The following is a 13,709-nucleotide window of genomic DNA, read 5'->3' as shown; positions in this document are numbered from 1 at the left end:
CCTATTCCATCATGTTAGAAAAAGAGTATAAATTAGTACCTTATAATGACTCATGATAGACTTTTATCATCCACATAGGAAAGCAGTGAAGAGAAGGTTATGCTAACCATTTGATGGTAAAAGAGACATAAACAGATGCTACTCACAACTCTCAGTGCGCCAATGGCAATTACCACCTGTTCTGCTTCATCTATTACTGTTACGCCTGAGAAAGAAGCCAAGAGACAGGAAAACCGTGCAGACAATAATCTTTACTGCAACAATAGTATTTAAATTTCTTCATTAAAAATACATAGCATACACAGTTATAATAGAGTCTTGCAAAGGATAAGCAACTGCTGGACCAACCCGTGCTGAAACCAGATGACTATCCCAGGTTCACAACGGTCTCTCATCCACTCTCCTCTCCAAGTAGGTGAGAGGGGTTTTTTTGCCTTATGCAGATGTCTTAGGAAAAGTATCAACCCAGAAATGTGTCATTTCTCACTCTTACCTATTCATAATTTGTGGTTATGGCTACAGCTTGAACTCGGCTAGCTACAGGTATCATTAACATGATAAACAAAAGGCTTGATCAGGTACAAAACCGTAAGTGGCTTGATTCTAACTATGGGGGAAAAACATTCATCAAACTTGTGTACAGATTTTTTAAAAGCCTGAGAGAAGTAAAATATTTCAATATATAAGCTAACATTAATATTGGGTCCAAATGATAAGACTATGTATGGCTCTATCTGCCTTCCCCTACCTCTTCCTAGTTTTAAAATATTTTTTTTCTTTAAAGTGAAATAAAGTGTGCTACTATTTTTATTACTATATGAGAATCTTCTTAAGATTTTTACTAGCACAGGAAGAGGTTAATAAGTGTTCTTTTATTTAAAATTTAAATGTCTTATCACTAAAGTAACTACAGAAGATAGACTTAAAATTTGCACCCAAAGTTTGTTTCAAAGTATATGTTTACATAAAAAATATAACTCAGACTGGCATTCTCTCAGTATACATTACTGACATATAGTTGCAAATAAAACTGTATTGGGGACATGTGGCTGGCTCAGTTGGGTAAGCACCCAACTTGGTTTCAGCTCAGGTCATGATCTCAGGATTGTGAAATCAAGCCCTACATCAGGCTCCATGCTCAGTGGGGAGTCTGCTTGAGATTCACTCTCTCCCTCTCCCTTTGACCCTCCCCAAGCTCATGTTCTCTTCCTCTTTCTCAAATAAGTTAATCTTTAACATAAACTATTTTTTTTCTACCAAGTAATTAAAGGTTACTTACTGCAAAGTACTACTTTTCAATGGTTGCCTGTCATTTAATAGTAGTAATAATAATAAATACAGAGGATAAATTAATTTAGCCTCAAACAGAAAAACAATGAAAGAGAAAGCAAAACAGGAAATCACAACAGTCACACACAGCAATATTACATTTCCCATAAATGTTTTGTTAAAACAGGGTAAAGGGTAAAGAGGGGGGAAAAAACCCAAAAAGTGTTTTTAGAACTATCATGATAGTCTCTACGCCCTCAAACATGGGCCAGATTTATTTTATTCTTTCCTAGGGAGAATATGTAGGTAGACTCAGGGATCCAACATGAGCTCTAAATAAAATACAGTACTTTTCTCAAATTATCTTTCAGCTAACTACTCCAGTTCATACAGAACCATGAGTAATGGAGTAACTTGGTATGGGCTCTCTTCTACACATTAGTCTTGATACTCAGTTATATGTGACTGGCTGCTTGGGATACGAGAGAAGGGAGGAGGGAAGTGCTCTAGTACAAGAAATTCAGAGGAAATAACAGTACCCATAGTACCATTATCATGTTCCCAGCTCACAGGAAAAGCTCTAGAAGCTTTAGCTTCCAGATTCTCTTTAAATTGAATATTTGTATGAAGCCAGTGTTGAGCCTCCATTTGCTTTTACAAAGGATGAACTCATGAAACAGGAAGAAGGCAGTGTAGAGTTTTATTGGCTATTCTCTTAAATTGTTAGATCTAAAACACTTGATCATAGGGGCAGCTGGGTGGCTCAGTATTTTAAGGATCTGCCTTGGTCTTAGATTATGGTCCCAGGGTCCTGGGACTGAGCACCACATCAGGCTCCCTGCTCAGTGGGGAGCCTGCCTTTTCCCTCTCCCCCTGCCCTTCCCCTCCACTCATGCTCTCTCTCTCTCTCAAATAAATAAAATCTTTTAAAATAGTATTTATAAACAAAACACTTGATCATAAAACCGAAAATGGTCACATTACTAGCAACCTCACAGCAACTTAAAATCTATCCACAATAGCACTAGGTACCTGCCAGTTTAAAAAAAAAAAAAAATTGTACAGGAAGTTCCTTTTCAAATATTTCTATGACTAATGAAGAAATAAAATTAGGGGAATATATCTCTGAGAATACAAAGGTATATAAAAGTGAAAGGCAAACTTTTAGGTGGATTTTCCCAACTTCTTTCTATATCCCATGCTCATGGAACTACCAAGTCTACTTTTCAAAGAAGACGGGGTTATTTACATTTGTACTAATTATTATTCATGATATATTTTTTGTTGTTTTGTTTTTTTAAAGATTTTATTTATTTATTCGACAGAGAGAGATCACAAGTAGGCAGAGAGGAAGGCAGAGAGAGAGGAGGAAGCAGGCTCCCTGCTGAGCAGAGAGCCCGATGCGGGACTCGATCCCAGGACCCTGAGATCATGCATGACCTGAGCCGAAGGCAGCGGCTTAACCCACTGAGCCACCCAGGCGCCCTCATGATACATTTTTGAGGACCAACAAAATTATACTAGAATTTTAGTAGTAATCAGTCAAAAACACTCGTGTTTTCAAGCTACACCTGATATAATACTTGAAAATCTATAAAACATCACAATTTTCATGCAGATTTACAGATGGACTTAGGTTGAAAGAAGAGATCTTAAGTCAGAGATATCAAAGGGTCATGTGATATAAATATGCCACTTAGGCTGCCTACAAGTTTTATCACTGACATGGGTGGGGACGGAACACAAGAGGAGTGTAACTCATATCTGGGAACCAGAGCCACTAGCAAGGAGCACAGTAAGACACTTGCTACTTGGCAAAAAAGAGACAGAAATATAAAGAAACAATGTTCAGGTTACCACTGTGCCATCAAATGATCATGGAAAAATATCCTACGACAGGAAGCACCAACAGGATATAAACTTAAAGGATAACACAGGATTGTGTGTATGTGAGTGTGTGTGTGTGTGAAATCTTGACAACTGTTATTAAAACTGCAGCCAGCTCTAGTAATAAGCACCACCATTAAAGAACTATGGTACTATAAGGTTCTTCCTGAGACTCACTGTGACTTTAAAAGCAGAGTATTAAGGGCACCTTGGTGGTTCAGTCTGTTACTCACCTACCTTCAGCGCAGGTCATAATCCTGTCCTGGAATGGAGTCCCACATCAGTCTCCCTGATCAGCGGGGAGCCTGTTTCTCCCACTGCCTGATGCTCCCCCTGTTGTACTCGCTCTCTCTCCCTATCTCTGTCAAATAAATAAAATCTTTTTAAAAAACATAAATTAAGGGGCGCCTGGGTGGCTCAGTGGGTTAAAGCCTCTGCCTTCGGCTCAGGTCATGATCCCTGGGTCCTGGGATCGAGCCCCACGTCGGGCTCTCTGCTCTGCAGGGAGCTTCTTCCTCCTCTCTCTCTGCCTGCCTCTCTGCCTACTCGTGATCTCTGTCAAATAAATAAATAAAATCTTTTTTTAAAAAAACATAAATGAGAGTATTAAAAAAAACAAAACCACAAATATTTTTAAAATAATAAAAAATAAAAATGGAGAGTATTATAGCATCACTGTGCACATAGGGCAGGACTTGTGGTTCTCGCTAACCAGAGGTATCATTTCGATAACTATAGGGGTGGCTGGGTGGCTTAGTTAATTAGGTGTCGGACTTCGGCTCAGGTTGTGGTCCCAGGGTCCTGGGATGGAGCCCCATGTTGGGCTCTCCGCTCAGCAGGAATTCTGCTTCACCCTCTCCCACTGCCCCTCCCCCATTTGTGCTTTCTCCTGTACTGACTCTCTTAAATAGATAAAATCTTTTTTTTTTTTTTTTTTAGATTTTATTTATTTATTTGAGAGAGAGACTCAGAGAGAGCATGAGCGAGGAGAAGGTCAGAGAGAGAAGCAGACTCCCTGTGGAGCTGGGAGCCCGATGAGGGACTCCATCCTGGGACTCCGGGATCATGACGTGAGCCGAAGGCAGTTGTCCAACCAACCGAGCCACCCAGGCATCCCGATAAAATCTTTTTTTTTAATTTAATTTTATTTATTTGTTTGACAGAGAGAGACAGAGAGAGCAAAAGAGGGAACATGAGCAGGGGGAGTGGAAGAGGGAGAAGCAGGCTCCTTGCAGAGCAGGGAGCCTGATGCAGAGCTCTATTCTAGGACCCTGGGATCATGACCTGAGCCGAAGGCAGACACTCAACAACTGAGCCACCCAGGGGCCCATAATAAATAAAATCTTAATAAAAAAATAACTGGTTGGGGTGCCTGGGTGGCTCAGTGGGTTAAATTCTCTGCCTTCGGCTCAGGTCATGATCCTGGGGTCCTAGGATCGAGCCCCACGTCGGGCTCTCTGCTCCATGGGGAGCCTGCTTCCTCCTCTCTCTCTCTGCCTGCCTCTCTGCCTACTTGTGATTTCTCTCTCTGTCAAATAAATAAAATCTTAAAAAAAAAAAAATTACTGGTAACTATAAGTCACTACCTGTTAATACTTTCAGATTTCTCACTGAATCTTTGTTGTAAGTCATAGAAATCATCAGTATTTTATTATAAAGTAATCTAAAAGAAAGACATATTTTATACAGTAAGTAAAATTATTTATGTTTTAAATAGCAGGGTCTTTTATTTTTTTTTAAAGATTTTATTTATTTGACACAGAGAGAGAGATCACAAGTAGGCAGGGAGGCAGACAGAGAGAGCTCGAGAAGCAGGCTCCCCACTGAGCAGAGAGCCCAATGCAGGGCTCAATCCCATGACCCTGATATCATGACCTGAGCCGAAGACAGAGGTTTAACCCACTAAACTATCCAGGCGCCCCTAGCAGGGTCTTTTAAATGTCTCTGAAATACCCATTTTCAGATTTTTAAGAACAAGATCTAAATGATATATTGGATAGTTTAAGTTTTACTACACATGTGAACATGAACAAAAACACATAAGAAGGCTCACCCTCAAATGAAACATTCCAAGTGCATTTGGCCCTAACAATAAACCAGTTATTTTCAAAATCGGAGACCTAGGGTTTGGAAAAATAAAGATTGGAACAACATTTAAAAATTACTACACAGTACATACACTCTTGGAATTTCTTTATTAAGTATCAGAATTTCCACCTGGCTTTCCACATCTACACTTATTTCTGCTGTATACCCACATTCAAACAGCATCTCCACCCAAAGGCAGCAACTATAGCTATAATCTGCACTGAGTTCAGTTGTCCCTCTGGACCCTAACAATGCTCCATTATTTGGTCTTCATCACTGCTTTTATCAAATAGCAAAGGCCTATCAGGGATGGCCTGGCTGACACACTCCCATCTATTTCAAGCCACAGGATCCCATTAGGACAGAAGACCTGCCCTCCTGTGGACCCACTTTCTAGCTGTCTATCATGACAGTAATGCTTTCATAAACTTTCTTTTAAGGTTGGTCCCATCGGCATATTACCACAGCTCACCTGATCCAGTGATCAGTTTTCTCTGACCATAGATTTATATTAAGCATCTGTAAAACCAATGAGGTGGTGTCTCATTAACCTAGAATTCTGAGGTCCAAATTTCATAGGATCAAGGACCATGTGATAACCTATCTAGATAATAAAAAGGAAGAACATTGTAATATTAATATAACTGGCAATCATTGCGTCATAGGATCAAAGCTTCCCTTAGATTTGGAGGCTGAACAGAGCTCGAATGTTTTATTTGATACTAAGTGACTCAGAAATACACAGGCTTCTTTTTTGAAAGAATCTGGTGCCACAGATAGGCCCCTCTCATCTCCTGATTTGTATTCTAAATGTGGTAAAATGCTTCTTTATTTCAACACTGACCTAATTTTTTCCAACTGAGCCTATTTCAGAGTTTAGTCTGGTCTTGCTTTTGCAGAAATGGGAGTTTCTTTCAGTTAAAGAGAGTATCAAGGAACTGGGGGGCAAACAACAATAACAGCAAAATTATTCATTTTCTATATTCTTTAAAGAAAAAAAAGTTCTCCCTGAGTTTATCTGTGAGAAGCCAATGAGAAGAAATTCTTCATAAAACTTACTAAATTAAGAAATGAGAATGGAATATAAAAGTTTTTTATAAACATAAAAGATAGACAACCTCAAATAAAATAATAATAATAATAATAATAGATTCAACCCCATTGTGTGTACACTTCCAGGAAAGTTTTATGCATTTCTTTCTAAGCTCCTAGCCCTAGGCAAACACAGAATCATAGGCGGAAATATGCCATGGTTAGCACTAGAAGCAGCATCACATTTCATTAACAGAATAAAGCAAAAAATGTTAGGTAAATGAATCTACAACATAAAAATGTGCTGGTGATGAATCTGTGATAAAGTAACATAAGTGAGGTTAACAGTATTTTTTTTTTTAACCAGGAAGCCCAATTGTAAACATTTGCATTTAACTATTGCCCCCCACAAACCTAACCAACCACACAAACAAAAATCATCTTTTATGACTATGAAATCATGAAGAATTTGTACTGCATGGGTCTTTGTTTTGGTGGTTTTCAGAGTAAGACATGAGCTGCATTAAGTAGCTTCGCTGACTTCTCCATCTTGAGTAACTGCCAATTCTGGAACTTCATTCATCCTTAGAACTTCTGCATAGAGCAAATAATTATGTAGGCTTCTGGGAAGTGGCAACTGACAGATAAAACTGTCAGATCGTAGGTGTTCTGGTTTTACACTGGACCGAATTTCCAAACGGCAAAGGTGGGTGAGGGATGGAACAGAGGCTGGAGAAACAAAAAAAGGAAAGATGAAATTTTTTTAAATTTTCTTTTAAAAATCTTTCCAATTCTTTGTAGCAAAAGAGAAAGCAGATGTTACTTAGCTTACTTTTGAAAGATTTGTTGGGTGGGGATGACCACAACAAACTTTATTTATTCCTTTTATTCTTTTTACACTCTTCCAGTTCCTCTCTTTCCAGTTGCTGGCCACACATTGAAAAGTCAGTTTCAGGGTCATATAAAACTAAACGTTCACATTCTAAAGATGTGGCAAGGGGCGCCTGGGTGGCTCAGTGGGTTAAAGCCTCTACCTTCAGCTCAGGTCATGCATCAGGCTCTCTGCTCGGTGGGGAGCCTGCTTCCCCCCTTCTCTCTACCTGCCTCTCTGCCTATTTGTAAGCTCTCTTTGTCAAATAAATAAATAAAATCTTTTTAAAAAAATGGATGAACTAATTTTAGAAATGACAGAAACTTACAGCAGCAAATGCCATATCCCTCTGACTCTGTTTTATTGCAAATGGTCTCTAGACCGACCACATCAAGTGAATAAGTAATTTGCAGAAGTTTTCCTCTTTTTATTCATGACAAAGAATGCAAATTTACAACTGATATAGAGAGGAAAGGAGCATTTACTGAGTACCTGCTATGTCACATGCCCATACACTTCACAAACATTATCTTTCTATCTTCATTAACCCTTTGAGGTATATACTATCGATACCCCTATAGAGGTAAGAAAACAGGTTTAAGAGGATTAGGTAACTTTCCAAAGGTTATACATCTTCTACATGGTAGAGCCAGGATTCAAACTCAAGTGCCTCTGACCCCAAAGCATGCACACACACTTAAAACTACTGCTGCCAAAAGCTAATTACCAATTGAGGGACAATACAGAGGTACTTACTCAAGAATCGTTAAGATAGCATTTCATTTTCTAAGATGAGAAGTGTTAACTAAAGAAGCTAATGTCAGGGTGTATGGGTGGTTCAGTCAGTTAAGCGTCTGCCTTTAGCTTGGGTCGTGATCTCAGGGGCCTGGGATGGAGCTCCACATCGGGTTCCTGGCTCAGCAGACGGTCTGCTTCTCCCTCTCTCTCTATTCCTACCCCTGCTTATGCTTGCATGCTTTCTCTCTCTCAAATAAATAAAATCTTAAAAAAAAAAAGAAGAAGAAGAAGCTAATGTCCATAGAAACTGAGAGTATTAAAAACAACTATTGGTTTTATGTGTGAATCGAATCTAAAGTCTTTTATTAGTCTAAGAAATTCTCAATAAATCCTCATGAAATGTAATAATGATCAACAGACCAGGATCAGGGGACCTGGGTGGCTCAGTGGGTTAAAGCCTCTGCCTTCGGCTCAGGGCATGATCCCAGGGTCCTGGGATCAAGCCCCACATTGGGCTCTCTGCTCAGCAGGGAGCCTGCTTCCCCCTCTCTCTCTGCCTGCCTCTCTCCCTACTAGTGATCTCTGTCTGTCAAATAAATAAATAAAATCTTTAAAAAAAAAAAAAAAAAGAACCTAATGTCCATAGAAACTGAGACTATTAAAAACAACTATTGGTTTTATGTATGAATCAAATCTAAAGTCTTTTATTAGTCTAAGAACTTCTCAATAAATCCTCATGAAATGTAATAATGAGTAACAGACCAGGATCAGAACAGCAGAGGCAAGTACTATCAGGAACCCAGCTGATATCAGACCAGCTGGATTCCAAGTCCAGTGTTCTTTAAACTAATACCCTTTAGGACCTGCCATTGTGATTTTCTAGTATCTTCAACACCTTCTAAACCACTGAAGTTAATCCATCATCTAACATTTTACTTTAAGCTTACTGGCTTAAATGTAGTCTATTAAGAGTGTGGGAAACTCCTCAAACCACAGTTTTGCAAAATGCCAAATAAGAAAAGCTAAGGAGTTACCTGATTTGGTACATAATCCTGAATCTAAGAAAAGACGAGAATTTTCTTAAACCATAACTCATAGACTCCCCATTACAGACAGTGGGACTAAAGCATCTATAATACATAGCACATTTATTTCTAGTGTTTCTATATCTATATTTTGTTTAAATTTTACCCTATTCTGCAAACTTAAAGGAAGAATCCTTTTCTCACTTCTAAGATGGGAAAACACAGGTGAGGAGAACAACACAGAGATAAGCAAGAATGCATACAAAAAGCATGCCCAAACTGCAAAGCCCACAGTTTTCCAAATGAGTAAATGGGTTCAACTTCAATGAGTAGGTTAACCGTGTTGAACTATTATGTAATAAAGAAGCCCTCTCACCCAGTGAGATAGGAACAATAATTGGGCCTAAGGCCAATGGGTATGTACAAATGTCATAGAAGCTTTAGAAACAAGCATAATTGATTCTTGAGAAGCACACAACTCAGCCTGTATGAACACCAGCACGAAGGCATACTAGAAAGTAGCCTGTCTGCTGCAAACACTAAGCAAACCATGGGCATGGTCAGGTGGGACTGACAGAGGAAGTGACAAGATCGGAATATGTGAGTTACAGAGAGGTTAGTTAAGAGAATTTTTACTTATATTAGGTAGGGGTTTAATATGCATCTTATTCAATTGAAATCTCTTCTTTCTGCAAATCCTTTGACATAGAGCCTTATTACACATCCAGAAGGATGGCTGTAGAACCTGGGAGAATGGCCCACCTGGGGCTAAAGGATTCTCAATGCCTCAGCAGCTTCTCTGACTTGACAAATCACCGATTTACAAACTCCTCAGGCTGAGGAGATCTCCTCTGGCTGCCCCACAGCCTCCTGCCAATAAGCCTTTCCAGGCCATCTGACTACCCCACCCCACTATCTTCAAAGTTAAAGAAACCATTTATTTGTTTGTTTGTGTGTATATGTATGTATATGTAATATGTATGTGGAAACGTAATCATTTGTGATCAAGCCCCCCGGGACCAGCACACATCTGGTATGAGAAGTTTAAGTAACTTGCCCATGTTGACATCAACAGAAGAGCGGATATTAGATCCAAGTGATTTGATTCCAAGTCTAGGGTTCCTTGAAGTTTGAAAAACCCAAAACAGTTCTCTAACATCTTCTAAGCCACTGAAACTATCCTAAACTATCAAAAGATCTTTCCATTTCATATTTTTTTTAAAAAGCATATAGTTACTTGAGATTGGTTACAATTCTAATTGTACCATTTTGGTTTTTCTCCTGTGAGCACAATAGATAATGGTACCATGAACACTGAGAGGGAAGAACTATATTCACTTGAACTGAAGGGAATCTTTCATCTGCAGATTATTAACACAGACAATACACACCTCAGTGACATCTTAGTTTAATATACCAGTGAATACTAAGGGAACTTTATAGTCATATGTGCAATATTTCAAAGCTCTCAAAATTCCTATGAAAGTTTTAGTGATGCATGGTATTTCCAGATGTGTTACCACTAGGCTGATAGAAGATCAAGCCATGTCTTGAATTTATAATAGGGAAATAGCCCAGAAGCTCTACATATGTAAAAACATACGTTCATGAAAACCTGTTAAAACCAGATTTTAATTTGTTAAATAGATGTCTGTCTTCTTGAATTATGGCACTGATCGTAGCCTAGAAAATCATGTTTGAAACCATACTATAATTTTAAGTCACTTTTCTGACCCAATCACTTTAGTATATTAAACCTAGTTTATCTATACATCCAGTAGCAAACAACATTTAACCTTTCATTCCTATACAGAATTATTCAATTTTTTATAGGAATGTTATAAACTATACAATAACATACAAATCCTAGACAACATCTAATCTAGTGATTCCCCAAATGTTTTGACTGTACACTCAATGAGGGAAAAGTCTTTGAGTACATAATCCCAATGTGTAAATACTTAATTACATATGAATAATATGTATATACTATTAGGTTAATAATATTTGTACTATAAAACACATAAAATTTAAAAAATAAGCTAAAATAAGAAATACTTTTTAAAAATGTTTATTAGGACACCTGGGTGGTTCAGTGGGTTGAGCTGCTGCCTTCAGCTCGGGTCATGATCTCAGGGTCCTGGGATCGAGTCCCACATCGGGCTCTCTGCTCAGCAGGGAGCCTGCTTCCTCCTCTCTCTCTCTCTCTGCCTGCCTCTATGCCTACTTGTGATCTCTCTCTGTCAAATAAATAAATAAAATCTTAAAAAAAAATTTCTAAAAATGTTTATTAGAGGTATAAAACTTTTACTTTTACTAAAAATATTCATATTAATAATATTTTAACAAGAGTGAGGTGGCTGACTAAGCTTTACAAATTTTTTTTTTAATTTTGTTTATTTATTTGACAGAGAGAAATCACAAGTAGGCAGAGAGGCAGGCAGAGAGAGAGGAGAAAGCAGTCTCCCCGCTGAGCAGAGAGCCCGATGTGGGGCTTGATCCCAGGACTCTGGGATCATGACCTGAGCCGAAGGCAGAGGCTTTAACCCACTGAGCCACCCAGGCGCCCCCCAAGCTTTACAAATTTAAATCTTAGTGACTTAGCAATTCCAAGATTTGGCTCTTGGTCCAGTTTATTTCAATATTTGGATATAAGGGCTGATGTAGCTATTAGATATTAGATATGTAGATACTAGATTAAAAAAATATCTTATAAAAGTACGATGTCCATAGGGGCATCTGGGTGGCTCAGTGGGTTAAAACCTCGGCCTTTGGCTCAGGTCATGATCTCAGGGTCCTGGAATCAAGTCCCACATTGGGCTCTCTGCTCAGCAGGGAGCCTGCTTCCTCCTCTCTCTCTCTGCCTGCCTCTCTGCTTACTTGTGATCTCGGTCTGTCAAATAAAAAAATAAATAAAATCTTAAAAAAAAAAAAAAGTACGAGGTCCAAATGGGAGGAATACATTGTAGCTTAACTGAACTAATCAGGATACTATCCGATCCCACCTACTAATTATGCAAAAAAGTTTTTATCAAAATTTAACCAATTTTTTTGTTATCAGTTTATAAGCTAATTAGAAAGTTTTGCTTCTCTACATGTTTATTAAATGCATTCAAAACTCAAGAAAATGGTTTCTAAGTATTTTAAATGCATCAATATGAGAGTTTTTCTAGGTGACATATTGTTTTTGTCAAGAAAATCACTTAACAGGGACGCCTGGGTGGCTCAGTTGGTTAGGCAGCTGCCTTCGGCTCAGGTCATGATCCCAGCGTCCTGGGATCGAGTCCCACATCGGGCTCCTTGCTCAGCGGGGCGCCTGCTTCTCCCTCTGCCTCTGCCTGCCATTCTGTCTGCCTGTGCTCGCTCTCTCCCCCTCTCTGTCTCTGATAAATAAATAAAATCTTAAAAAAAAAAAAAAAAGAAAAGAAAATCACTTAACAATAGAAGTACTTTCTAGTATCTGTTTTCAGAATTATCTTCCCAAGCAAAGCTTTCTTTCAGAAAGTGGTTTCTTTTTCACTCAGTAAAACATCACCTTTATCTTAAATCAATGAATTTTTAGAAAATATGCACTAGGATTCATACTACTGATACCTATTTATCACCAAGAAAAAGAGATTAAGAAAAATCAGAACAGTGGTATTTTAAGGGAAAAAAAGTATATAATCCATCTTTAAGTTCAAGGACTCTTAAATACTGCATCATAGGAGAATGAGCAAACCTCTATTTGTATAAACAATTATTATGGTCACTCCCATCACACTATAAAGTACTACAAAGACTCTAATATATTTCCAAAAGTCTTGTTTTTAGGAAGTTAACCACCACGGTATTACTTTGTGCTATTCGCATTTCAACTCCTTTCCTGTATTAGCCTATTAATGATGTAATAAATTCATTTCATGTTATCTCCATTTCCTAACATCTGCAGAAAAGTAAGCTGCCCCATCAGTTAGTCATTCTTTTTTTTTTTTAAAGATTTTATTTATTTATTTATTTATTTATTTATTTATTTATTTATTTGAAAGAGAGAGAGAGAGCACAGGTAAGCAGAGCAGCAGGCAGAGGGAGAGGGAGAAGCAGGCTCTCCGCTGAGCAGGGAGCCTGATGTGGGGCTCAATCCCAGGACACCGAGATCATGACCTCGGCCAAAGGCAGTTGCTTAACCAACTGAGCCACCCAGATGCCCCAGCCATCAGTAGTCATTCTTACACAGATTTTCCAAAAAACATTTTTCTAACTCATGTGGAAATATAAGTACAAAGCATTGGGCCATGTGTGTTCAGTTGGGGTAGGGGAGAGACAAAAACTCAATTCTTACAACTGTATCACTAGCAGAGAAAAGACAAAATGAAAGGGAAGTTAATCATTGATAAGTAATTTCATCTTCTTCTTTCACACCTTTAGAGTGCCTCTCTGGAACCTAGAATATTTGCAAGTTACTAAAACCATCTAGCCAAAGCAATTTCCAGTGGTTATCAAAATAAAAAATGAATCATGGTCTTAAAATCTCCCGGAAAAATACATTCTTCATTACCCTACCCTGTTTAGGGTATTATAACACAGTAATCTGACAAGAGGAAAAAATGAGACTCAATATTATAAAGCAAATTTTAACTGCCCCTAGAACTATTCCATAAAGTTTTCGGGATACCCCATTTTACCATAAACAAACTCACCTACATCTAGAACTCTGTAGAGAAAACTCTCTCCACCTCTGTCCTCACAGAAGCCTGATCCTCGCCGGGAAATGACTTCCTTGACCAATTTCTCACACAGAATCTTCTCATTCTTCCACC

The 13,709-nt window shown here is 38.4% G+C and overlaps 1 protein-coding gene across 2 annotated transcripts in view; it reads right to left on the bottom strand.

The window, feature by feature from the left end:
- Positions 1-231: 231 nt before the first annotated feature.
- ASB3 (ankyrin repeat and SOCS box containing 3) overlaps positions 232-13,709 on the bottom strand; it is a 113,688-nt gene continuing 100,210 nt past the window's right edge. For both annotated transcript variants that reach the window (XM_059406082.1, XM_059406083.1), the window contains exon 10: positions 232-7,005. In XM_059406082.1, coding sequence (XP_059262065.1) covers positions 6,800-7,005 — 206 coding nt within the window. In that variant the 3' untranslated portion in view covers positions 232-6,799. The remainder of the gene's footprint in view (positions 7,006-13,709) is intronic.

This window comes from Mustela nigripes, chromosome 7, assembly GCF_022355385.1.
Source record: "Mustela nigripes isolate SB6536 chromosome 7, MUSNIG.SB6536, whole genome shotgun sequence".
NCBI lineage: Eukaryota > Metazoa > Chordata > Mammalia > Carnivora > Mustelidae > Mustela > Mustela nigripes.
Note: the sequence above shows the minus strand (reverse complement) of the source record. Positions and strands in the feature narration are given on the sequence as shown.